The 26,646-nt window shown below is 41.9% G+C and overlaps 1 protein-coding gene across 1 annotated transcript in view; it reads left to right on the top strand.

Moving 5' to 3' along the window:
• EFHC2 (EF-hand domain containing 2) overlaps nt 1-26,646 on the top strand; it is a 66,720-nt gene that overhangs the window by 24,378 nt on the left and 15,696 nt on the right. Inside the window, exons 5-10 of the mRNA XM_086615409.1 lie at nt 1,199-1,450; nt 3,013-3,123; nt 3,453-3,591; nt 12,463-12,628; nt 13,664-13,806; nt 19,876-20,072. Coding sequence (XP_086471535.1) covers nt 1,199-1,450; nt 3,013-3,123; nt 3,453-3,591; nt 12,463-12,628; nt 13,664-13,806; nt 19,876-20,072 — 1,008 coding nt within the window. The remainder of the gene's footprint in view (nt 1-1,198; nt 1,451-3,012; nt 3,124-3,452; nt 3,592-12,462; nt 12,629-13,663; nt 13,807-19,875; nt 20,073-26,646) is intronic.

Consider the following 26,646-nt stretch of genomic DNA (forward strand, 5'->3'; position numbering starts at 1 on the left):
AGAAGGTGATGTTATCTGGCCCTGTGGCTGTATTTGGTAGCTCATTGCATCTTCAAGGGTCAGGAAGGAGGAAAGATAGTACTGGGTTGGTAAATACCACGCATATGAGCATGATGATGCCTGAAATGGAAAGAATGCTCCAAATCAGCAAGAATGTTGGCAGGCAAAACTTGGTTCTGCTCTCCTTAATTTAAGATTTGATGCACTGAAAGAACGGGCCTTTTCTCTCTCAGATTTTTAAGGCCAGAAGATGTATCAGTGGATAAATAGAGATTTAGACAATAATATAAACTGCCCATAGTCAACAGTTCTTTCTGGTCTGACAGCTCAGCTTACACTGTCTCTTTGATGTCTGTCACCATCCTCTTCTGGAAGCAATTTTGTAGAATTTTGTAAATTAGAAGGACAGTCTTGCCCCTTTAACCCACTTTGGACATGATGGATTTTGGCTTAGGAGAAACACCCTGTTCAGGTCACCATTTATGCATGTGATTGTAACTGACAGTAAGTAAATGCAATTCTTGGATTGGATCATCATCCTGGGATCCAATTTAATGAAGTGCTACTGGTTTTGCAGCAACGTGGCTGTAGCTAACATCTTGTCATAGATCACATCAGCTGGAATATATCTTAGTTGGAAATTTACTATTCCTTTTCAGACCTATGGGGGTATATTGAGAGGAAAACATAGATACCTAGTACTTGCCAACTATATGACATGAATCAAAAGTTGATTAACTATGTTTTAAAGCTAAAAGAAAGAAAACACCAAAGGGAAAAGAAAGAATTAGTTCTTCATACTGTATCGTCTTTAAAAAATAATTTTTGAGGAAGTAAATCAGGAAGGGTGATACTATTTGGAGTTGTAGTTGTCTGATTACCATGGGCAATTTGTTGAAAATGTGAGCTGTACTATAAATAATTTAACAATTCTCTGATCTGAAGGACCTTATTACAAGAAAAACAAGGATCAAAACCAATCCAAAATTGTTTTCATATATTTTCTGAGGGCACAGCAACCCTGCAAATAGTTATTTGGTAATGGCATAAGTAGTGTTTCATGTATTGTAATTGTGTGGTGTTATTTGAAAATCATAAAAGCGAGTTTTAAGATTAGGTGGTACTCTGCAGCCTGGTATGCTGTTTTTAGGATCGAACAATTAAAAGGTATTTCTCTTAATTTCTCCTTTATCTGCAGATTCTGGATAGTATGAAGCCATTGCGGCCTTATGAACGCATTGACACTTTGAAACAATTTCTGGAGCATGATAGACATGTTTTACGCTTTTTCTGTGTGTGGGATGACCCAGAATCCACATCCCGTGACGCACAGGAACTTGTCTTGCACTATTATTTGTCTGATGATACTATTGACATAAAAGAAATTATACCAGTAAACTCAGGCCGGGATGCAGTTCCACTTTTCCTCAGAAGAGATAAACTTCCAAAGGTGAGGAATGAAAATTTCAGCTTATTTCAAATTCTTCCACTAATTAAGAAATATGGAATACCTTGTTTTGAAAATCCTGTATTAGGATTGTAATGATATTTAGAAAGTGTTATCAGAGTATTATTCATAATTGTATGATTTAGGTTTTGCACACATATTCATACAATAATAAGCAATGGAAAAAAAAAGTTTAGGCTTGTCATACTTAAATTAAAAGGAGAGAGAATTTAGGCAGAAGGATATTCTATGATTTCCTTTCTCTCACATTAGTGTAAGAAGGTAAATGTATTAATAAAGCTGTATAGTAAAGGAAGTCCAGAAAATTAATTAATATTGATAGATAAACTAATGTAAAACTCAGGTGAATTCAGAATAGATCCATAGGACTTATACATGGAACCTTTGGAGAAGTCCAGTTTTTGTATTCCATAACATTACTTCTTTGTAGCAAATCTAGAGTGATTTCTTAAAATTGAGTTCCTAGATTTGGGACCGTATGCAAAGCTAGTTAAAATTGATAGGAGTCCATGAATAAGCTTTGTCAGGCATTAATCAGGTGCTTATTTGAGAAGACTCCTCTCATAGAAATCTTCAAGGGGTTTCAGTCCTCTGTAACATATAAAATTAATGAGCTGGATACATTCCTGTGTTGCTGCAGACAGATCTTGATGATAGAATAATGGTCAACCCACAGATGGAGTAAAACACTGGGGAATTTTTCCCTCTTTTCCTTCTAATACCGCTAATCTATTTGTGATGCCATAGATGTATGTGAGGTTTTATGGTAAAAACCTAATAGCAAAATATTGCACTTTCTCACCTTGTGCATCTTGTGTTCTGAGAAGGTGATTTTCAGTGGCTCTGTATTGACTGACTGCTTCTGCCACTGAAGTGCATGCTGCAATTTTAAGGGCTGGCTTCTTCCTCTGAATTCAGTGGAAATTTTGAGAAGGACAGCAGAGGAGATCAGTCAAAAGTTGGTGTGTTGGGGAAGGTGGTATGACAAAATAACCCATTTTGGTTACCCTGCATCAGCAGTTTATTCATAATTTAAAAAAATAATATGTTTGCATGTTAAGTTTGATATTACTGGAATAAATTACTATTAATTCTGCAACTTAAAATAGAAACAAAAATACTTACAACTTTGCCAATAGAATCATGCTGACTTGAATCTCCTGTATTTGGCACAGTAGGACCAACCCTGAGTGGTTCTTTTGCATGTTTTTATAATTATTGCCAATCAAAATAATAGCCTTTAGAGCAGATGTTGACAAGGATGTGATAGTTTGGATGTGCTAACCTTTATATTTTCTGTTTACTTCCAAGAGAAAGGAGACTTTGCTCTCGGATACACAGTAAGATTCTGAATGCATCTTCTGGCATACACACTGACTTTTAGGTTCAGTAGTGTACTCTTACCTTAGAATTTATGAAAAATTCTCCCCAGAAAATACGACAATAACAGTCAGTGCATAAAAAACCTGCTAGTTCTAAGGTAACTGAGTTCTCTTTCTTCACTGTTAACTGTATTTCTTAAGAGTTGGTCTCTTTTCTTGCAGCGTGCTCCCACTGGGCTGTATCAGCCAGGCGCAATCACCAGTCGCACTGTTCTCAATGTGTTTGGAAAGTCAGTAGGAAACGGAGGCCGGTACATTCTGGACAATCGTAAGGTCAGCTATTATTGAATGCCTCCAGCTGTTGAATGTCTTTATAGTATTTTTTGTAATTTCTATGGTTGTTATCCTCTACAACAAAAAGAGTTATTTACAAAATTACGATACCACTGGAGAATAGCTCAAATTAAAACTACAGAGATTTACTGTATGTAAATTCCATGTTTGTGAAAATGACGTGGCTTAGCATGGGGTGAGAAATACTTGCAAATGGGCTATGAAGGTTATATTTTAAATCACACGCACTAAATGACCTAGATTTTAAGAAAAGTTATGGGATTCTGAGATTTATAGAGCTGCTATATAAATGTTCCCTCTTTTATTAGACGGGAGCAGTGCATCAGGAATTTTACAGAGACATTGACCTGAAAATAGGGGCAGTAATTAATGTTTGGGGAAGGAAGATAATACTCTGTGATTGTGATGAATTCACTAAAGAATATTACAGGACAAAGTACGGAATCGGTAAGTAGCGATAATTATCCTTTCCTTATGAGCATTTTTATGCTTCAGAGTTTGACAGAGCTGTCTTTGAATTTTATTACTGACAAAACATGTTCATTAAAATCTTCAGCAGTAACAATCTGTTGTAGGCTGTTAAATGGCAAAGCAGTAATTTTGCAGGTGATGCAGAAGGGCTTTCTTATATGTTACTCCATTGAAAACTAACACATAACGTATATGTTCTGTTCCTAACTGCCTCTATTCTAAACCTAGAGCGACAAAATAGTCATATGGATAGACGGCCAAGTCTTTTTCTCTTCTTCCCCCTCCCATTCCAATAGCTGTGTTTGCAGTCAGAAAATAATAAAGGGCATGTAGTGAGTGGGTAAGTAGAATGAACTCAATTATTCCCCATTATACTATGTTTCATTTTATAGATGTCAGAATCCTCACATAATAAGATTTTCTGACACAACAGTAGTAGTCTATCCCATTATTGGTTTTTACAATGCAGTTTTGTGTATTCTGGAGCATTAGAGTATGTATCCTGTAAAGTTTCAGCACTGAATTCCGGAAACATTTAGCAGCTATGTCCATAATGGAAAAGCATTTTGGAAATGTATAACAATAGGGGCTTTCCTTTATCTGTCTCTGAATTCCCTCAGTCAGACTTGCTAATAGTTCTATTATGGACACCTTCCTGCAAAAACAACTTAGTTAATTTTTGGCAGTTTATTCATTCAGTAAATATAGCTAAGTGTCTGACTGTTCAGACATGGTTGGAAAAATCCTACTATGGCCTTTCTCTGGCGTTGTGAAACAAAATACCCAGGTAGACTATTTCTTTCAGCTCGATTTGTGATCAGATATAGTGTTTGGATCAAAGCGTGTCTGCTGCATTGGGGGAATTAAATAACGTAGTTCTACCATTACAACACTAAATTTCTTAACTGGCAAATCATGTCTCATTCGGACTGTTTTAATAATAGCTTGGCATGTTTGTACCAAAACAAATCTTTTCTTAAATACTAGCCAGTGTGTGAGGAAGCCATATTTGATAACCATAGTATTATCTATAATAACAGTGAGTCTAACTTCAGAGATGTAATACTAGGGGTTCTTCCCTGAGAGTTTTTTCAGCCAAGATTGCTGCTGCTGTTTGGCAGGAATATCCCCTGTCTGAGCAAAATATCCTGGAACAGTGAATGGGGATTTCTTACTCATGGCAGGCAATAAATGAAATGCAGCTGACTGTTCTGTATCAACCAAGCAGTGCAACCAAGTGTTACGCAAATACAAAGGTTCTTCCCCTCTTATAATGCCGGCTCAGTAATTACTGGTTACGTGTCTGGATGTTAAAGTTAGGTGGTTTGCAAGTTAGAAGAAGTCAGAAGTTGCTAATGTGCAGAATTCTAGAAAATTGGGACCCTAGGTGATCTCGTCCATTCCTGTTGTTCTCTTCTGAGGCAGGGTAATGTATATACATGAATTGTCACTGACTGGTGTTGATATCATCTTTTATCTGCATCCTCCAGTAGAGGAGATTTCTTTGCCTCCTGAGATATCTTGTCCTAACCTCATAGTTAGAAATGCCGCTTAATAGCTACTCTGAAGCTGATTAGTTTGAACTGAGAGAGTAACTCTTCAGTCTTACTTTTGCTGATCATGGAGAACAACTGCTCAGTATCCTCTTTTATAACAACCTTGTACATATTTGAACATTATTCCAATACACCATCTTACCATCTTACCCCCTTCCTGGGCCATTTGCTGCTAGGGGAAACCTTTCAGTCTTTCTCCATAGTCCATTCTTTTATATCTGTGATAATTTTTCTGTGTTTTTCTCAGTGCTCTCTCCAGTTTCTCAGCCTCCTTAACACGAAACACACAAAGATGTGCTCTAGCTGAGACCTTTGGAAAACTGGGAAGTGCTTTGCACATACCTTTAAGGATACATGATGGCAGAAACTCTGGCTAACATGAAAAAAACATCCATCTTGATGCAGCCTGTCTTGTTGACAGAAAATACACACTAAGAGATTCTCACAATTTGATGTGAAGTTCTTTCCCGTTTTCCCTATCAGGATTGAAAAAAATGTAGGTATGACTTTTTAACTGGAAGGGACTAGGAGTAGAATCAGGGTAGTTTTTGGCTTAGAAGCAGGTTTTGAGAGAGAAAGGGTGAGGGTTCACCTTTTATTCTTAGTGAGTTACAAGTTTTGTTTGTGTCTGGTGGACGTACAAGGTGCTCTCAGTGGGTTCAGTCCCACAAAGTGCCCGGCATTCTGCTCCCATCCAATTAAACACTCAAACATGCTTAATTGCAGTTTGAGTCCAGGGAGACCATTTACTTGAGTAAGAGTAAGCAAGTGGATAAATTAGTTCTTACATCAAGGCACAGTGCTCGGCACCTCACGGCATCAATCCAGCTCTTTGTTATTGTGTTTTCACATTACTCCTCTTCAATTTATACTCTTCTGCCAAAGCCAGTAAAGAGGCCGACATTTATTTTTGACTCTGCAGTTTCAGCATAAGTTGCTTGCCGATGGAATTTGCCCTTTAGGAGAATTAAAGGCAGTTTAGATTTCCCTTGAAATGCATGATTATGATATCTGATATATTTCCAATGGTGGTTTTGCCTGTTTTGCTCTTTATACTGTTTGTGAAAAGCAAAGGAGAGTTTTTCCATAGGTAAACAATAGCTAATGCCCTTCAACAGCAAGCTAATGACATTACTATCATCTAACAGTGCTGTGAATGCAAGAGAAAATGCCTTAATGTGTGATATTATCCGTCTAGTATTGCTAGTGCAGCCTCGGAGAAGGAGAAAAATATCCTAAATTCTAAATTCTATAGTCTATATGCTAAATCCTATAGTCATGTAGGTGTTATGGTCACCCAGCTGAAACCTGAAATATGTGCAGTGGGAGGAAGCTGATACTCGTTTTTCTCGCTAAACACAGTTATCTTAGCAGAGTTGAGTATAAAGTGTAGAGTTGAGTATAAAGTGTTCTCTCTTAAATAACAGATTGCTCCTGAAGGAACAAAACCAGTAAAATCTGGTTTCCTACTGATTTTTATTCAGTGTCCCGGCACCTCCCAAGCCTGTCTGTTATGCCTTTTTGCAGCACCCTGCGATCCCTCTCCTGTCCCAGCTCTCCTCGCCCTCCCACCCCCTCATTTCTCAGGCTCCCTCTCTGACCTGCTGCCTGGGCAGAGCAGTGTGCAGGGTGATCGGCTGGCCGGTACATGTGTGCTTTTGGCCAGGCAGCTGCTGCTGGACAACAGCTGACTTCTTGCTTTTCCCTCAGTGGGGGCATTAAAGCCTGCTGCCAATTTTCCCTAGACTCGTCAGAGATCAGAGTCTCTCTGGCGTCTAACCTCTCTGCTACATGTGGTGGAGACTGAGCAGCAGCTTCTAAATATACTTGTGCATTTACAGATCACTTTTTTCCTCAGGTAACTTGAAAAACCATGAAGTAAGACTCTGTAAAGGAGATTCTTTTTTTAATCAGGATAAACACTGTCATGTTTTAGCTGCATGGATGATTCTGTGAGCACTACATTTTCTTTAATCCTGCATGTAAAAGTTGTGAAGATGGTGGTATTGCCTTCTTATTTTACTTTTTACCTAAACTGTGAAACAGATTCTCACAAAAAAACAGGTCTCAGCTGTTTAAAATCTTTGTTGGTTCCGTGGACAGTGGGATCGAGTGCACCCTCAGCAAGTTTGCTGATGACACCAAGCTGTGTGGTGTTGTGGACACACTGGAGGGAAGGGATGCCATCCAGAGGGACCTTGACAGTCTGGAGAGGTGGGCCTGTGTGAACCTTATGAGGTTCAACAAGGCCAAGTGCAAGGTCCTGCACATGGGTCGGGGCAATCCCAAGCACAAGTACAGGCTGGGCGGAGAATGGATTGAGAGCAGCCCTGAGGAGAAGGACTTGGGGGTATTGGTTGATGAGAAGCTCAACAGGAGCCAGCAATGTGCGCTGGCAGCCCAGAAATCCAACCGTATCCTGGGCTGCATCCAAAGAAGCATGGCCAGCAGGTCGAGGGAAGTAATTCTGCCCCTCTGCTCTGCTCTAGTGAGACCCCACCTGGAGTACTACATTCAGCTCTGGGGTCCCCAACATAAGGACATGGAGCTGTGGAGCAGGTCTATGAAGACATGCTGAGAGAGTTGGTGTTGTTCAGCCTGGAAAAGAGAAGGCTCTGGGGAGACCTTCTAGCAGCCTTCCAGTACCTAAAGGGGGCCTGCAAGAAAGCTGGAGAGGGACTTTTTGCCAGGCCATGTAGTGATAGGACAAGGGGCAATGGATTTAAACTGAAACAGGGCAGATTTCAATTCAGATTCTTCTCTCTGAGGGTGGTGAGGCAGTGGAACAGGTTGCCCAGAGAAGTTGTGGATGCCCCATCCATGGAAGTGTCCAAGGCCAGGTTGGATGAGGCTTTGAGCAACCTGATCTAGTGGAAGGTGTCCCTGCACATGGCAAGGGGGTTGGAACTAGATGATCTTTAAGGTCCCTTCCAACCCAAACCATTCTATGATTCTGTGATCTCCTCTTAAGCATAGAGAACATCACGTTAACAATGTCATCTCTCCAGGTTATTACTACCTCTTAGATTGTCCAAGGGTAGTGGGATTTCTCTCTCCCATTCTTGACTGTAATGCTCAGAGGTGTCTGTCCTCTTCCTCTAAAGGCAGAATTTCTTGCCTGCCTGCTATATACTGATATTCAGTGTGGTTATCACTCTAATCCAAAATATGCTATCCAAGCACTTGACTCTTCCTCAAAATCTGGTTTTCTCTAACACGAGTGTTTTCTTACAGTTCTTCAACTGAGGGCTGAAGGTAATCTTACAATATATACCAAATCTTACAGTGAATATTGAAACTGAAAGTGGACAAGCTCTTTCAAGCTGGCTTAATGCTGCCTCTGTGGCAACAAATTCTTCTTGAGGAATTTAGTATTTCCTGTTGAGAAGGCTATGCCATCTTTGAATTGTTTGTGTGCTAAAGATGTGGCTGGAGCTGTTTTGTTTCTTGCTGTTCCCAGTGCTTGCTCAAATCTCACCAGGTTTTAACGTTGTGAGAAAAAGTCACTAGTAAGTGATAGATGTTTGATATACTAGGTGAAAAAAACACCACAGCACCAGCCCATCTCCTGCTGAGCATCAATTGGTCCAGTAACAAGTGGTGAAACTGTCCATGGGGAAAATATCTGTGCTGTTCTTTCTCAAAGTTGACTTTCAATGTACCCTCTACCCACCGTACATCCACATTGAAGATGTTACCGCCTGGAAGAAGAGGGCATTGATTCTTTTTCCAGATTGGAGAGAGGTAATTTTCTTAAGAAACAGTGATAACCTGGAGAGGAGTGCAGTTTATGTGTAAGTGCAAGTTGTCTGTCTGATTCTACCCTGATGGCGCGTGACAGAGCAAAGACCAAGTGAGTTTTGAGCTTATGTTTGGCTAGCAGTCTGCTGCGCCTAGCTGGCTGTTCAGAAGTTGCAGGAAAGAGTTTTTAACTAGTTTCATAAACTGTGTTTCTCCATGGCAATGTCTTTGTGAATTTTCTCATTGATGGGAGAGAATCTGAATACATAATCCTTTAAATCCTGGAAACTGTAGGTGGCACAAGGCTAGATGTTTGTGTTCAGTGAATCTGAATGAAGCAAGGTCATTTTACATCAGGGGAAGGATCAGAACCAAAGTGCTGAACTTCTCTTTGGATTTTGTTCACCCCAAACTTGGGTTATGAGGGATTTAATATACTGTTGGGGGCTAACACAATATTCCTCTTAATTTGTAGTTTCCTTTTAGTTTAGAAATCTAATTTTCATCCATATGTGAGGACCTCTCCTAGGAAGACAGGCTGAGAGAGTTGGGGTTGTTCAGTCTGGAGAAGAAAAGGCTCTAGGGAGACCTTTGAGCAGCTTTCCAGTACCTAAAGGGGGCCTACAGGAAAGCTGGAGAGGGACTTTTTACAAGGGCGTGTAGTGATAGGACAAGGGGTAAGGGATTTAAACTGAAAGAGGGCAGATTTAGATTAGATGTAAGGCAGAAATTCTTCCCTCTAAGGGTGGTGAGGCACTGGCACAGGTTGCCCAGAGAAGTTGTGGATGCCTCATCCCTGGAAGTGTTCAAGGCCCGGTTGGATGGGGCTTTGAGCAACCTTGTCTAGGTGAAGGTTAGTTGGAACTAAGGGGGGTTGGAAATAGACGATCTTTAAGGTCCCTTCCAACCCAAACAGTTCTGTGATTCTGAAGTGCATACAAAGGGAAATTCTTTAGTATTTCTTCATCAGTGCTTTACGTGTGAATGTTGGTGTGCATACACTGTGACCTGCATGTAAACATTAGCTTTTCTTTTGAGTTTATCAGTTCAACAGTGTCCTGCCTTCCCAAACTTTTCTGGCAGGAAGTGTATTATTTGCAACCATGCAAAGAGAAGAGGTTTGTTTCTGCTAAAATACGCTGTTAGAAACCTCCAGACTTTGAAGGAGAAAATATCAGTGCAGGTTAACATTTTACTTAATTAAAAAAAAAAAATAACGTTAAGGTTTGTAAACAGCATCAAGACCCTGATGAGAAGAAGCCAAGTTGGGGCTCAGTGCCAGGAGCCGAGGGGCGCGGAGAGGAGCGGAGGGGCGTGGACGGGAGCGGAGGGGCGCGGAGGGGCGCGGAGGGGCGCGGGGCGGTGGTCGCCTCTCCGCCGGCCCTGCCGCGCGGGCACAAGGTGGCGCTGCGGGAGCGCGGGAACGGCCCGCGTGGGGCGCGCTGCCCTCGTGCCCGCTGCCGCCGGCCGCGGGAAAGCCGCGTCCTGAATCCCACCGCTCGTTCCCGGCGGGCGGGCGGGCGCGGCGGAGGTCGCGGAGTGACGGAGCACACACCCCCCCCCTCAGCGCCTGCGGGCGTTGGGGTTTTCCCTCTGTCTCCGTGTGCGTGGGTTTGCATAGTCCGCGTTTGTTGAAACAAGAATTGTGTGCATCAGTGATGTAACGTGGCGCAAGGGAAACGTCTCGAGAGGCAATTTTGTCACAGACAGTATTTAGAAAATAGTATTTTGGTGCATGTTTGCGTGCACACATACTCCATTGTGAAGATGGCTTTGGAAATTTCTGAATGGACTTTTCTTTTGCATACGGGCTTGGCACTTGTGCTTTGGAGTCACAGAAAGGGCACATATAGTTTTTATGGAGAAAAATGTTGGCATGGTTTTGCAAAACCCCTTTGTGACTGATTCAGGTGAAGATACTAGGTTTTTGAGTCAGACCATATTCTTCTAAGAGGTAAATGCCAAAGGAGACCTCGTCGTGTTTTCAAGTTAAACTGACATCTGAATGCTTTCTATATTTTTCAACTTCATACTGCTGTTAGGCAAGTCAGATTTTAAGAGAGTATGTTGCTTTGTTGTTCTGATATAGCCATTTTTAAAACATTTTAATCACAAACCAATTCAGAAAATGTTTCAAGTGACAGCAGTTTTGTCATTCCCCTCTATTTGCACTGAAAACCGTGCTACAAGTTTAGGTTATTCATCTCTCTTCAGTTCTACGTAGAAAAGTTAAGTTTTAAAGAAAAAACCTTTATTTCATGGGATCCACTTTTATACTCTTATCACTTGTATCACTGCCCCCAGGCTGTGGTTTGTGATCTGTCTTCTTGCAGTTTGCCTCATGTGTTTGTCTTTCCCTTACTAGCCCAGCCAGCTCTCCCTTCTTCAGGGCAGCATCTTCAGCCCCCCCAGGTGTGGAAGTGATGCCATTCCACGTGGGCAGTGCTGCCCTGGTTGGTTCTGACCATCTTATTGCACCCGTGTTGGTGCAGGAAGGGCTCTGAGGGTTGTGGGGAGCAGCAGGCTGGGCTTGGGGCCACAGCAGAGACGGCCATCCACAGCCTGGGCTACCTAAAAATCAAGGAAAGTGACTATCTCCCTCTGCTCAGCGCTCGCTATACCTCGTCAAGCTACTGTGTCCCCTTTTGGGTCTGCCAGGACAGGAAAGACATGGACCAGCTAGAGTGAGGTCAGGGGAGGCCCCTGGACGGTCAGGGCTGAGGATCACCCTGGGGAGCAGGGCTTGCTCAGCCTGAGAAGGGCCCTGAGTGGCCACCTGCACCCTCCCATGGGGAGGCTGCTGAGACCAGGCAGCCTGACTCTTCACAGGGGTACCTGGCAGGAGGACAGGAGACAACATGCATAAGTGGAAACAAGAACCTCAGAGTTGGATATCAGGAAAAACTTTCCTCCCTGGGGCAGGCTGCCGGGGCAGGCTGCAGAGGCTCTGTCCCTGGAAGTGTTCAAGGCCAGGCTAGATGAGGCTTTGAGCAAGCTGGTCTAGGGAACAGTGTTCCTGCCTGTGGCAGGGGGATTAGAACTAGATAATCTTGAAGGTCCCTTCCAATCCAAACCATTCTGTGATTCTGTGATTCTATCTATGATTTAAATAATGAATATTTTTTTTTAATTTATGTATTTATTTTCTTCCGGCAAAAAACAGAAGGCAGAAAACTCATGAGCCAAGTATTTACTTAATCATGTTGTCTCAGAGTATAAAACTGAAAAATTAATTTAGAATTGTTAATTTATTATTTTATCCCATTTTGAAGCTATGTTTGTCTTTATTTTTGCTTGTGTATTTTAATGATATTTGTCACACATTATAGATTATAGATTAAATCCTGAAACCCTTGAAGAAACAATAATTTCTCTGTTGGCTTCTATGGAGTCTTTTTTCACCCTTCAACAGTAGGAGGAATCATGGTTTGGATTTGATCAGTGGTCTGTTACAAAAATGGGCTAATAAGTATTCATATTGGAAGTTAAATCCTCAGTAAAGTGGCTTCATCAGAACAGTATTAAACCAGTCTTGCTGTCTTTGTTGTAGAGGATTTCACCCCAGTTCCGTACAAGGCTCCACCACCTCCAAAACCAGAAAAAACGTTTCCTCCTTATACTGGATTTGGTTCCGAAGAGGATTCTCTCAGCTCCTGTATGAGTCTGCTTCCCAAGCCTCCGCAAAAAGATTTCAAGAAATTCATGGAGAAAGACAGGTATCTCAGTGAAAAAATAATTCCAACTTTTTAAATTATGTCTTTTTGTGAAGGAAGTAAATGTTAAGTAAGGATGTCATTTTTTCAGCAAAATATACAGCTCCTCAGACTTTTAAGGGGCAAGTGCATGAGGACTAGTTTAGTAACATGATACTCTAATTTTCTCCGAATTCAGCAAAATTTCTCTTTTTTGGGAAAAAAAGAAGGCAGACATTCTGACCCTCCCATTCCCTACCTCCTTCTTTTCTGCTGTCTTCAGTGGGAGTTTGATGGAATTCTTAGTTTAGGAATTAGTCAGGAATTTAGTGTGCTTCAGCAGTCCAACACTGATTTGTTTTTCTGTTTCACTTTCTGGCATTTACTTTTTTTTTTTGTCTGCTGAATTTCATGCAGTTTACTGTAGCAATATTAAAGCATTAACCCTTTACTTTCCACTATGAAATTGTTTGTCGGGCGGTGGCTGTTAAAGCCTAAATGGAAAAGTCACATGCTAGAGATTCACCTGTAGAACCCCCATAAAAGAATAAAGCTACTAGAAGAAAGCTTGAGAATGTATTGATAGTGCATATAGCAGTACGGTAAATCATTTAAAACACAATCACTTAACAAATATCCAACTAGTAAGATCATCTGGTGGGCTGATTTTGTGGAGATAATCCTAGCAGCTATTGCTATCCAGAGTTTGATCTGAAAATATACATACCTAAATGTGTTCTTCCTTTATAAATTTTCTGGAAGGTAACTTGGAGCTCGATTTGTGATTGAATTTCAATACAGATTCATTCCAGACCTGTGGCAGAGAAGTAATTTTGCCCTGAAAATGATTCCTTTTTATCTGGCTGCCTCTAGCTTGTTCTGTTAAGTTAAGCTGAAAATGGTTTTTGACAAAGTAGAGAATCTTATGCCGTTTCCCTTCTTGGTCCAGAAATAACACAATTAATATATGTTACAAAACTCAGGAGGATGCATCTTTTAGTGATGAAAACTTTTCTCATACTCTGTTTTTTATTTCTTACCTCTTCTTTTGCTTTTTAGAAGTGCCATGGAAAGTAACATACTGCGCTTTCTTGCAAAACTTGTCACAGACAGTCCTGTTGACAAGGACCGTAAGTTCATTATTTCCTACTTCCTGAGTGATGACACCATTTCAGTTTTCGAACAGATACAGCGAAATACAGGTAAGATGTAGTAATGTCTTGCAACCAGTCCCAGTTGCCCTGCTTATTTGATTAGAGCTTACAGTAAACATTGCGGCCAGTCTGAGCACTAGCAGAAGCAGGGATGTGGATTTTTAAATGCAATGGGAATTACATCAGCAGATCTACTGCATTATCTTGCATAGCTGTATGTCAGAGTAATTTGTAATCTTCATCACTCAGAATAACACTATTCATTGTAAGACAGTACTTCACAATATCCTTTGGGAACTGGAAGTCTAATGCATTAGAACTTTTATTACATTTTATTTTGCAAATTTGGCCTTTTGCTTTTGTTGTGGATAACATACAGGACTTGAATTGTAACTAGTGGTAAATAGGGACAGGAAACATAAGACATCTAGAATGAAAGAGTAAATCCTTTGTTTTGCAAGATTGTGTTATGATGTTATGATACCTGTATAGCATCCTTTGTATAGAAGTGGCTCATGAAAGCAAAACAGGTGTGGTATTTTTTAACATACTTTATCGTTAATCATGTGGTGTTAAGCATGCAAAGAGTCTGAGTGGTGTTCCTCAGGGGTCGGTACTGGGACCAGTGCTATTTAACATCTTTGTTGGAGACATGGACAGTGGGATCGAGTGCACCCTCAGCAAGTTTGCAGATGACACCAAGTTGTGTGGTGTTGTGGACATGCTGGAGGGAGGGGATGCCATCCAGAGGGACCTTGACAGTCTGGAGAGATGGGCCTGTGAGAACCTCATGAAGTTCAACAAGGCCAAGTGCAAGGCCCTGCACATGGGTCGGGGCAATCCCAAGCACAAGTACAGGCTGGGCGGAGAATGGATTGAGAGCAGCCCGGAGGAAAAGGACTTGGGAGTGCTGGTGGATGAGAAGCTCAACATGAGCCGGCAATGTGAGCTGGCAGCCCAGAAAGCCAACCGTATCCTGGGCTGTATCAAAAGGAGCGTGGACAGCAGGTCGATGGAAGTGATTCTGCCCCTCTATTCTGCTCTTGTGAGACCCCACCTGGAATACTGTGTTTAGCTCTGGAGTCCCCAACACAAGAAGGACATAGAGCTACTGGAATGAGTCCAGAGGAGGGCCATGAAGATGATTCGAGGGCTGGAGCACCTCTGCTATGAAGACAGGCTGAGAGAGTTGGGGCTGTTCAGCCTGGAGAAGAGAAGACTCTGGGGTGATCTTATAGCAGCTTTCCAGTACCTAAAGGGGGCCTACAGGAAAGCTGGAGAGGGACTTTTTACAAGGGTGTGTAGTGATAGGACAAGGGGCAATGGATTTAAACTGAAAGAGGGCAGATTTAGGTTAGATATAAGAAAGAAATTTTTCACTCACAGGGTGGTGATACAGTGGAACAGGTTGCCCAGAGAAGTTGTGGATGCCCCATCCCTGGCAGTGTTCAAGGCCAGGTTGGATGAGGCTTTGGGCAACCTGGTGTAGTGGAGGGTTTCCCTGCCCATGGCAGCGGGGTTGGAACTAGATGATCTTTAAGGTCCCTTCCAACTCTAACCATTCTATGATTTTATGATTCTAAGATTGCCCTGTGCTAATGTCTGTATGTGTGTGTGTATAATACTGAACTGAATTTTAAAAGCCAGACTACCAGTGTTTAAGTGACAAATGCTTTGTTACTTCTCAGTTTCTTGATCACATTTATCCTGTTGCTGGAACGTGGTCTCCCAATGTTGTCATGGTTAATTTCCTTTGACCACTGTTGTCTGTTGTAGGCTGCCTCCAACTGAGGATATAAAGGTTTTGTGCTTTTCAAGCATCTTTTTATTTCCTGGGAGCGTCTTGCACACGGATGGGAGGACACAGCACTGGGAAGGAGTAATTCTGTAACTCAGGGAGACAGGGAAGCCTTGGCTAAGCATGACCCTGTTGGAGGGAGTAGTGTATTTCTGTGAAGCCCTCAAAATATCTGGAGCAACAGTTTCAGAGTGGTTAACATCCAGAAGTGCTCTGACACCTCTCAACATGTGCAGTTGAAAGATTGACTCTTAAAAGCTACTGTCAGCCTCCAATAAAACCATAGAGAGAAAAAAATCAGGAAATCACATTCTCTGAAAGACAAGGGAAAAAGACTAATAGAAGGTTTCCTTAGTTGCCATGTTAGGCTCTTGTGGAACCTCATGACTAGCTCTTTTGATACTGCTTGAATTGCCCTATATCAACCTCTTGGCACAGAGCACCTTAGTATGGTATTTCCAGGTATTTCCACTCTGCGGTGGTGACCAGCTCACTGTGCTCAGTGGTAACCTCTTTGGTACTCCCAGCTCACTGTCTAGAGCAAAGACTGTCCTAGGGAGGACTGTTCACTCCCCTTTGCTTCAGGGTCTGGTGCCAGCAGTTGACTTTCTGAGGTCCAGTTATTCAGCTTACAGTTAAGGACTAAGTATTCTTGTGATCCTACACTTAAGCCCTTACTGAAAATAATTTCTGATGATAACCCTTTTCAGACCTACAATGCACATCACATCCATAAAAAATAAAGGTGTGGCAAATATCTAGACCCTCTGTATTCCTAGAGAACTCTTTCTGTGCCAGTGGTGCTAAGTCATTTTGAGTGCCCTGTACATAAAGAGGTTTTTGGCAAGGCCTGAGCCGTTTCAATGGAAAGAACTTCTACTGGGATCTCTGCTTGTATCCAGCTATATTATGAATGCCTAAATAGGGACCTCACGCCCAACTAAAATACAAGAAATTCTCTGAGAAATGTTTTGAAAACGTGTAGATTGACTGCCTAGGCTTCAATGAGCTCTCCTGGTTAGCCCTGCTCCACTGCAACATCAAGGTTTAGCACAGCTTATGGCAGCAGTGTCTTGGCATCAATATTTTACTAGTTTCCTGTCATCCAGTGGCCTGTAATTTATGCAGCTTCTTTTATTACAGCTAAAGATACATACACTTATGTAGATATTTATTATGTAATGCTGTTGCAAGGCTCAAGAGCAGCTCAGTTCTCCACTAGTGAATGAGGCGTTTGATTGGCATTCTTTATGTCCAGAGACATAAAGGATGCTAAGGGTATAGCTGCACTGTTATATTAAAGAAGTCCAGGGAACAGTTTGAATCTTGCACCCCAATCTTATATATTGCCTGTTCAGTCACTCCTGGTTCTCCTTTGCACTGCTCCAACTAGACAAGGCCCCAGAGAGCCTTGGACACCTCCTGGAGGATGCTTAGCTCCAGGAAACTCTCCTGCAAGGCAGTAAGGACAAGACTGCATCAGGTTTGACTTACTCCACCCTTACCAGTCATCTAACACTATCCCAGCAGGTTTTGCACACTCGAAAATTCAGGTCCTGCTGCCACACCCAGGGGCTGCAATACACACCGTCAGTTTGATGCTGTAAAACACCACTCTGTTTGACTGTAGCACAGCCCTCACATACCTTCAAACAGTTTGAACACACAAAAATAATAGCTGTGTCTTAATACCATGGATTTATCACATAGCACCCGGAGCAGAGCCAGAGCCACACACTGTGCAGTGCAGATGTGGTCAGTAAGTCAGGCTCTCAACAGCACGGGTGCCAGGCTAGAGATTGCTCTCTGGCTTCCTTTTATCTTGGAATGAGAATATATGCTGGATTCACATCTTGAAGCTCATTGAACATTGCTAGTCAAACAATATGTGAAACAATAAATAGGCAAGTTTGCATCCCAGCAATAACAAACACTTTAAGAGGCATATGAAAGGCAAGTGTCTGTAAATGGATTTTTAACTTCCCTGGGATGTTAAAGTGGATGGAGTAGCTGACTTTCAGAGGTGGTAGAAAGGTAAAGTGGAAGGATGTGGCTAAGAACTGGGCATTGGTGAGTTTAGTGAGAACAGCCTCAAAGAGGCAGGATAAGACATATGGATGGAGGGAGGTAGAGCAGCAGTTGGAAAGAGGCCTGGGACTGCAGAAGTTTCTTTGTTCATACCTTCCTTCTTTTCTTTCTTCTTTCTTTCTCTTCTCTCTCTCCCCCTCATTTTAGTCATGTCTGAAGGAAAAGTGAATGGGTTTCTTCGAGGTTAAGGATGAAAAGGCTTTGCAGAGGTTGAATAAGAGCAGCTAGGAAAAAGGAGTAAGGCATGCAAAATGGTAGCAAGAAGGACATTCATGTGTGAGAAGCAAAGGTGTTGAAGTGGATGGGGTGGGAGAAGAGTAAGGTTGAGCACACCTGGAGAGTGGATGAGTTATAAAAGTAAATGGCTTCCAAAACAGCAACTTGACCATCCCTTTTGTGCACAGGTTCAAAGGGCTATTTTTGCCTTTTTATGAATCAATGCAAATTGGCAAGTAAAAATGTTCCAAATCTGAGTCCTAAGATGGAACTAATAAAGTTGCTCTTACTTTTCTCAGTCCAGCAGCCTGAAGGTTGCAGAGAAGTACTTCACACTATTAGTAACACTGTGAAACTGTCTTTGAAATGCACAGGGCTGGACATCTTGAAGCACTTGTTGAGATGGAGGTCAAAATATGAGAACTTTGGCTCCCCTTGTAGAAGATCACAACTCCTTTTTCACTCAGAGTAAGACCAAGCCAACAGCTGTACAAACACCTTAGAAGTCTGATCTGATCTTAATGGAAGAGAGTCTTTGGTTGTGGTGTTTATTTTGTGCTTTGAGCCTGACTCTTGAAGATTTCCATCAAAATTTCTCATCAGGTTTCAATGTAAAATCTCTAACCTCATGAGATATTTTTGATTGTTTTTCTTTATACCATGTGAAATGTACTAATTTTTAACATTTAAAAAACAATTATAGGACAGAGGTATTAAGGTAAGTTTCCAATCTAAGTGCACAATTGCAGGGAAATATGGAGACAAATGAAATTCCAGACTTACAGGGACCAGTTCTGTTTAAATATTACAAACAGTTACCAGGATTATATAACCTAAAATTTCATATTTGTTTTAACAGCTAGGTGAAAAAGAATGTTTTGAGATTAGAGTTACATTAGTGATTCGAATATTTTTTTTTATTCAAACTAGATCTGACCATTACTATAGTATATTTTTAGTCTTTTGCTTTTATGGTGCTAGTAAAGCAATTAAGACAGACATCTGATCCAAACTCTGGTTTAATAAATAGTTTGGGTTTCACGTTCATTTATAATTTTGACTATAAAAGGCATTTTATTAAACTGTTCATCAGCCTGTTATTGGGCTTGCATCACTACCTAATATGTAAGACATCATAAAATGTTATAAAGTTTGCTTTTTGGCTTTTGGCTTGGAAGCTTAAACATAAACAGGAAACGAACCCCAGGCACTCCAGAGTTGCAGGGTACATATCCTGATGAAACTAAACATGTGACAGACTTTTCTAGAAAGCTTAGTACATGCAATGCAATCTTGTGGTGCACCAGAAGATAATACTGGAAAGCGAAATGTTCCTTTTAGTATCTTACATACCCTTGAGCACCATGTGCAGTTTCCAGTGGCACGAGTAAAATCATTATAATGTGAAAACAAATAACATGACATACACAGCTCACAAAGGAAATAGCAGATCGCAATTAAATTGCATTGGCAGAACAATATGTGGAAGATAGTGTTATGTCACTCCTAGTTTTTTTATAGTCACAAGCCCTTAAAACCAAATTAGTATCACAGTGCACCAGAATTCACGATCTTTGTAGGACCGTGCTTTCCCAAGTTGTGAATTTTTTGTTTTCTTTTTTGATTTAACTGTTCAAGGATATTCGCCTGCATCTTACATTTTGCATCTTATATTTCCCAAGGGTCAATCCCAAGGCTGGCGACAGGGTTATGGGAACGATTTGAAGAGGCACATTTCTGTCCCATTTTAAAGAAAAGAAAACAAGAGAAGGTGTTTGGCAGGCATTCAAATGAGACATGTCACAGAATATGCACAATGTAACTGTTGCTGTGGACACTGGCAGAGACAGTTCTTTTAGCAATGAGAGGGAGGGGAAGAGTATATTATGAGACAAGAAACTGAAGGATGAAAACTAATATTTAAATACAAACCAGCTGATATGGGGTGTCTTTTGAATTTTTTTTTGTTCCCCAAGTAAAGCCATAATTAATTATTTACAATTCTGTTCCCATAGGGATACTTGGTGGGAAGTTCTTGGAAAGAGGTCGCATTAAGAAGCCTGGTCAGGAGCTCTTTAAGAGTGAGCCATCTGAATACTTCAAGGCTCAGAATCTGTTTGTTGGAGCCAGAGTTTGTTTCCATGGTCACAACTTTCTTTTGGTGGATGCCGATGAGTACACGTTCAACTACATGGAGAAGCATGCAAATGAGGTGAAGCAGGCTCTTGTTATTTTCTATTATCTTTAAGGATATATATTTTTCTGAGTTATTTATACCTAGTTTCTTCACCCAAGTTTCACAGTGCACTCTGTCTAACAATGGATTTTGAAGATGCTGGCTAGGGAGTGCATGCAAGCCTGATCTCTCTTTACCATCCGTTCCCCTTCTACTTTCTCAGCACCCACTCTTACTGTATCAGAGGTTATTAGAAGCTATAACCCTGCCTATTCCTTCTTGAGACTGTTTGTGGACCTCTTGTCCCTGAATTGATCTAACCCTTATTGAATCTACAGATGCTATCTGCTTCCACAGCTTTCTGTGGCAGCAAGCCAAAAAGTTCACTGCCTGCTATGTAAAAAAATAAATGATAAAAGAAGTCAGTATCTTTTATCTGTTTTAAACCAACCTCCCACTAATTTCAGTGCCAGTTCTAGTGTTCTGGGGTTTGGTGAAGATCCCTATTCACCTTATGCACCACCTTCATGGTTTTGTAAATTGCAGACATTCTTCTCCCTCAGCCTAAATCCTATCCAGTTGAGAGTCTCTCTCTTTTTGGTCTGTCCTTGCAAGGCAACTGTGAGATGTGGAGACGGAACAGTGCACAGTACTCAAGATGTGGGCACATCCAATTTAGAGTCTTACTGATGAGGCTATTTTATTCCCTGATTTGAGTTTTTGAGTTCATACATATTTATCTGCCCAAACATTTCCCTAGTAATGTTAGAAATTCATATCACAATCAAGAATTCAAGCTTACAGTTAATACTGAGTTTCACTGTCTTTTGGCGTTGCCTTCAGAGGATAGAGCAGCAATAATAGAGAGCTGGGATACCTCTGCTGATGTATGCTTTATGCTACCAGTCATTACACAAATGGCTGGTAAAGAAGCCCTCATTTGCCAAAGCTAGAAACGTATCCAATAGAAGGAAACGGATTGTCCTACTGCAATTGTCACAGAGGTCGAAAAAGAAAGGCTACAGGGAGAACCGCAGAAAAAACACAGAGCGTTTTGTGGGATTTCATGTTGGCTTGGTAAGAAATGTAGGGTTTTGTTTTTTTTTTTTACAATGAAGTTTGTGCTGCAGTATTTGAATAAAGGTACCCTGGTATACTTGGAAATTCCTGTTATGTGCAGCTCTGATTCAGTCACTCTGAGATGCATCTTAAGAATGCATCAGCTCAGGAGCCAAGGAATTTCTGCATCTCAATCCCTTGTCTGGATTGTTGCTTTGTCACAGTGTGATTTGAAACATCAGCCTTTGGACTAGACTGTGCTCTGAGGACTTTGGAAGTGTTCAAGGACATATTAGATGAGGCTTTGAGCAACCTGATCCAGTGGAACATGTCTCTGCCCATGGCACGGGGGTTGGAACTAGATGATCTTTGAGGTCCCTTCCAACCCAAACCATTCTATCCATGGTGCTAGTGCATATGCTTCATAGCTTGTGGTGAGGCAGCAGCGTGAGTTGTGCCTTCAGCAGACCTTCTCCAGATCTACCCTTTTGCTTAGGCTTGTTGAGAGTACCCCCAGCGAAAATATCCAGAAGAGTGTATCAAGCTACACGATACTATCCTCTGCCCTTTTGTCCAGGTCTTTTGTGGGTGGAGAAGGGAGAAGGTTCTTAGCGCAAGTTTTAATTGTTCACTGTCTGCTGGCTCACAAAAGTGAGTGAACCTGCAGGACTCCCAAGATGCCAGTCAGCCTAGCACAGTCTTGGAGATTGCTAGTCTTGATGCCATTGTGCTGCTGAGGCAGAGGTAGATGCAACGTGACCCTGGGCTGCCTTTGGGCCACACGCACTGTTCTCACTCAAATGAAACTAGCAGAACGGTGTGATTTCTTTGTAAATTAATGTGGAGTTAGCACCACCTGCCTTCCCTGGAATAATGAGAAAGGTCTGCAAAACGCTTGTTGATGTAAAATACTACGACTGCTAAATGCTTTAAGCAGTAAAATACGAAGCTATATACATTATGTTTTCTTACTGCTGGACTGTTTCTCCTTCTAGTAGAATCAAAACCAAAGCTGTTCTACAAAATGCAGAGCGCATCATTAGATCGTAAATGTTCTTTGAAACTGCTGTTTGCATTGATTATTTTGGATCAAACAGATGAGACCTTAGTTTTCCAGACTGAATGATTGTATATTATCAAAATAAAATCTGCAAAATGAGAAGAAGCAACACTAAAAATACTTCTTTAAAGTGAATTTTGAAATGTTCTTTGCACAGCTAAGATTTTAAAACAGCTGGTAGAAAAAAAAAAGGGTTTATTCTCTGAGCGATAGAGGCTTTATTCACATCCTTTGAATAGAGCTCCAGAAGTAAGAGCACGCTTTGTTTGCATCACTGCGTCAGAGGATTTCATACTCAAATCACAAGAACTTCAGCAGTTATTAGAGAAGAGCAGAGCTGGAAAATGATTTGAAGAAGGGGAAACAATTTTAAGATTACTGTTTGTCAGTCATTTCTAAAATTAGAAAATAAATAATTTTCCTTCTGAATAGACAGAGGTTTCCATTCAGCAGAATGCATCAGTATGTTTTCTGAAAACTGGTGAAAGAAATCCAGATGGGATGTTTTTCTTCTGGAAAATGCCATTTTGACCACATTTCTATAGGCATATGTTGATTTAGATGAGATTTTTGGTTGGTAATCATAGTGCAGGTGGGAACAGATTTTGCTAACATTGAAACATTTGTTTGACACCATATGAGATATTTGGAAAGTTTTAATTTTCTAGTTCAAAATTGTATTTATTGTATTGGTTTAAAGTTATGGGGCTAGGAAAAATCATTGAGTCGTGTCATTTTGATTGCCACCTGTGCTGAAAGTAACCTTAAGGATCTAATTCTCAAAACTTTTCAACACTTTTAGTTTCTTCTCCAATTTGAGGAAAAAAGATGTACTTAGAAAGCATAAATTTGCTTGCAAAGCAGAACATGTGTGTTGTGCACAGTCCTACCGGTATTATCCAGGTTTGAGAAAGACTTTTCAAACAAGATGTCACTGTGCCTCCTTGGAAATGAATCAATCATCTCTGAAACAATCGTAATTGTTCAAATTTTGTAGTCTTCTGCAGCAGTAACATGGAGGTTGATTTTACCTCCATGGAATTCCACATAATAACCTCTGACTTAAGCAGGACAACCAAACAAAACTAGATTGTGACTACTAGCATGTCAGCAATTACGTGAGAAGGAGGGGAAAGCGAGTAAAGAGTTATTGCCCCGCTGCTCAGATACTCAATGTGTATGTAGGTGTTTGGAATATGTACTTTAGAAAAAAAATGTAAAAATAACTGCTGTGATAATGTAGAGAAGGCAGGCTTTTATATAGACAGAACAGTTTGTCCCTCTTTAAATACCTTGCTGATTGTTTCCTTCTGCCCAGTGTTTTCTCAGCGACAAACAAGCAACAAACATGAGGAGCTGGAAGCCATTGCACAGTGGGAAAACTATGATATAGTTGCCATCTCGGAAACATGATGGGGTGACTCACACAGCTGGAGTGCGACAATGGATGACCATAAATTCTTCAGAAGGGATAGGCAAGGAAGGAGAGGCAGTGGGGTAGCCCTGTATATTAGGAAGTGTTTTGACTGTCTAGAGCTTGATGATGGTGACAATAGGGTTGAGTATTTACGGATAACAATCAGGAGGAAGGCCAACAAGGCAGATATCATGGTGGAAGTCTGTTATACACCACCCTACCAGGATGAGGAGGCAGACAAAATACTCTGTAAGCAGCTGGGAGATATCTCACAATCACTAGCTCTTTTTCTCGTGGGGGACTTCAAGCTACCAGACATGTACCGGAAATACAATACAGCAGAGTGGTAAAAGTCCAGGAGTGTGTGGAAGATAACTTCCTGACACAGCTGGTGAGGGAGCCAATGAGGGAAGGTGCCCCGCTGGACCTGTTGTTTACCATCAGAGAAAGACTTGTGGGTGATGTGATGGTTGAAGGCTGTCTTGGGCACAACGGTCACAAAATGATTAAGGGTTTTTGATTCTTGGAGAAGTAAGGCGAGAGGTCAGCAGAACTGCCACCTTGGGCTTCTGGAGGGCAGGTTTTGGCCTGTTTAGGAGCCTGGTTGACAGAGTCCCTTGGGAGGCAGTCCTGAAGGGAAAAGGAGTCCAGGAAGGCTGGACATTCTTCAAGAAGGAAAGCCTAAAGGCGCAGGAGCAGGCTGTCCCTATGTGCCGAAAGAACGGCAAGAAAACACGGAAGAAAATTGGCCTGGCTGAACAGAAAGCTTTGACTGGAACTCAGGAAAAAAAAAAGAGAGTTTATGATCTCGGGAAGAAGGGGCAGGCAACTCAGGAGGACTACAAGGATGTTGTGAGGTTATGCAGGGAGAAAATTAGAAGGGCCAAAGCCCAACTAGAACTTAATCTGGCTACCGCCGTAAAAGACAATAAAAAATGTTTCTATAAATACATTAGCAACAAAAGGAGGGCTGAGGAGAATCTCCATCCTTTATTGGATGGGGGGAAAACAGTGACAAAGGATGAGGAAAAGGCTGAAGTACTGGATGCCTTCTTTGCCACAGTCTTTAATAGTAAGACCAGTTGTTCTCTGGGTACCCAGCCCCCTGAGCTGGAAGACAGGGACGGGGAGCAGAATGAAGCCCCCATAGTCCAAGGGGAAATGGTTAGTGACCTTCTAAACCACTTAGACACACACGTCTATGGGGCTGGATGGGATCCGCCCAAGGGTACTGAGGGAGCTGGTGGCAGTGCTCGCCAAGCCGTGTTCCATCATTTATCAGCCGTCCTGGCTAACCAGAGCAGTCCCAATTGACTGGAGATTAGCAAATGTGATGCCCATCTAGAAGAAGGGCCAGAAGGAGAATTTGAGGAACTACAAGCCTGTCAGTCTGACCTCGGTGCTGTGGAATGTTATGGAGCAGATCTTCTTGAGTGCCATCACGTGGCACATACAGGACAACCAGGTGATCAGCATGGATTTATGAAAGGCAGGTCCACTTGACTAACCTGATCTCTTTCCATGACAAGGTGACCTGCTCAGTGGATGAGAGAAAGGCTGTGGATGTTGTCTACCTAATCTTTAGTAAAGCCTTTGACACAGCATTCTTGTGGAGAAGCTGGCTGCTCATGGTTTAGACCGGTGTACTCTTTGCTGGGTAAAAAACTGGCTGGATGGTCAGGTCCAAAAAGCTGTATTGAATGGAGTTCAATCCAGTTGGTGGCTGGTCACAAGTGGTATTTCCCAGGGCTCAGTAGTGGGGCCAGTTCTGTTTAATATCTTTATCAATGATCTGGAAGAGGGGATCGAGTGCATCCTCACTAAGTTTGCAGACAACACCAAGTTGGGTGGGAACATTGATCTGCTTGAGGGTAGGAAGGCTCTACAGAGGGATCTGGGCAGGCTGGATGAATGTGCCAAGGCCGATTGTATGAGGTTCAACAAAGCTAAGTGCTGGGTCCTGCACTTGGGTCAGAACAAGCCCATGCAATGCTGCATGCTTGGGGAAGAGTGGCTGGAAAGCTGCCTGGTGGAAAAGGACCTGTGGATATTGGTTGACAGCCAGCTGAATATGAGCAGGCAGTGTGCCCAGGTGACCATGAAGGCCAACGGCATCCCGGCTTGTATCAGAAATTGTGTGGCCAGCAGGACTAGGGTAGTGATTGCCTCTCTGTAATCAGCACTGGCGAGGTCGCACCTCGAATACTGTGTTTAATTTTGGGCCCCACACTGCAAGAAAGACATTGAGGTGTTGGAGCATGTCCAAAGAAGGGCAATGAGGCTGGTGAAGGGTCTGGAGCACAAGTCTTATGAGGAGTGGATGAGGGAATTGGGGTTGTTTAGCCTGGAGAAAAGGAGGCTGAGAGGAGACCTTATCGCTCTCTGCAATCACCTGAAAGGAGGTTGTAGCCAGGTGGATGTCGGTCTCTTCTCCCAAGTAACAAGCAATAGGGCAAGAGGAAACAGCCTTAAGTTGTGCCAGGGGAGATTTAGATTGGATATTAGGAAATTTTTTTTCACAGAAAGGGCTGTCAAGCATTTGAACAGGCTGCCCAGGGAAGTGATTGAGTCACCATCCCTGGAGGTATTTAAAAGATTTGTAGATGCGGTGCTTAGGGACATGGTTTAGTGGTGGACTTGGCAGCATTAGGTTAATGGTTGAACTTGATCTTAAAGGTCCTTTCAAACCTAAATGATTCTATGGTTCAATCTCTGTTCCTTGCTTTTTCAAAGAAGTTGTGTGCTTACCGTCCAAACAATAACAGCTTGGGGAGAGGTTTGAAAATGTTGCTATCTCTGAAACTTTTCTACTGCTGGTCCAGCTGCTTCACACTACTGCCTTGCATGGCATTGCATGCCAGGGTTGTGCCTGGAGCAATTTTGGCATATACAGCAACTGTTTTCTCTAAATCTGAACGTGTTACCTGCAACCACTGATGTGGTTATTAAACTTGGATCACTTTATACTGCTCTGGCAGTGTCATAGGGACTTTAAATATGCTTTTCTCCAAATATGCTTTGGACAGATACAGTGCTGGAGACTTCAGCATAACTGAGTGAGGCCCCATTTCTCT

The sequence above is a fragment of the Tauraco erythrolophus genome, chromosome 1, assembly GCF_009769465.1.
Source record: "Tauraco erythrolophus isolate bTauEry1 chromosome 1, bTauEry1.pri, whole genome shotgun sequence".
Lineage (NCBI taxonomy): Eukaryota > Metazoa > Chordata > Aves > Musophagiformes > Musophagidae > Tauraco > Tauraco erythrolophus.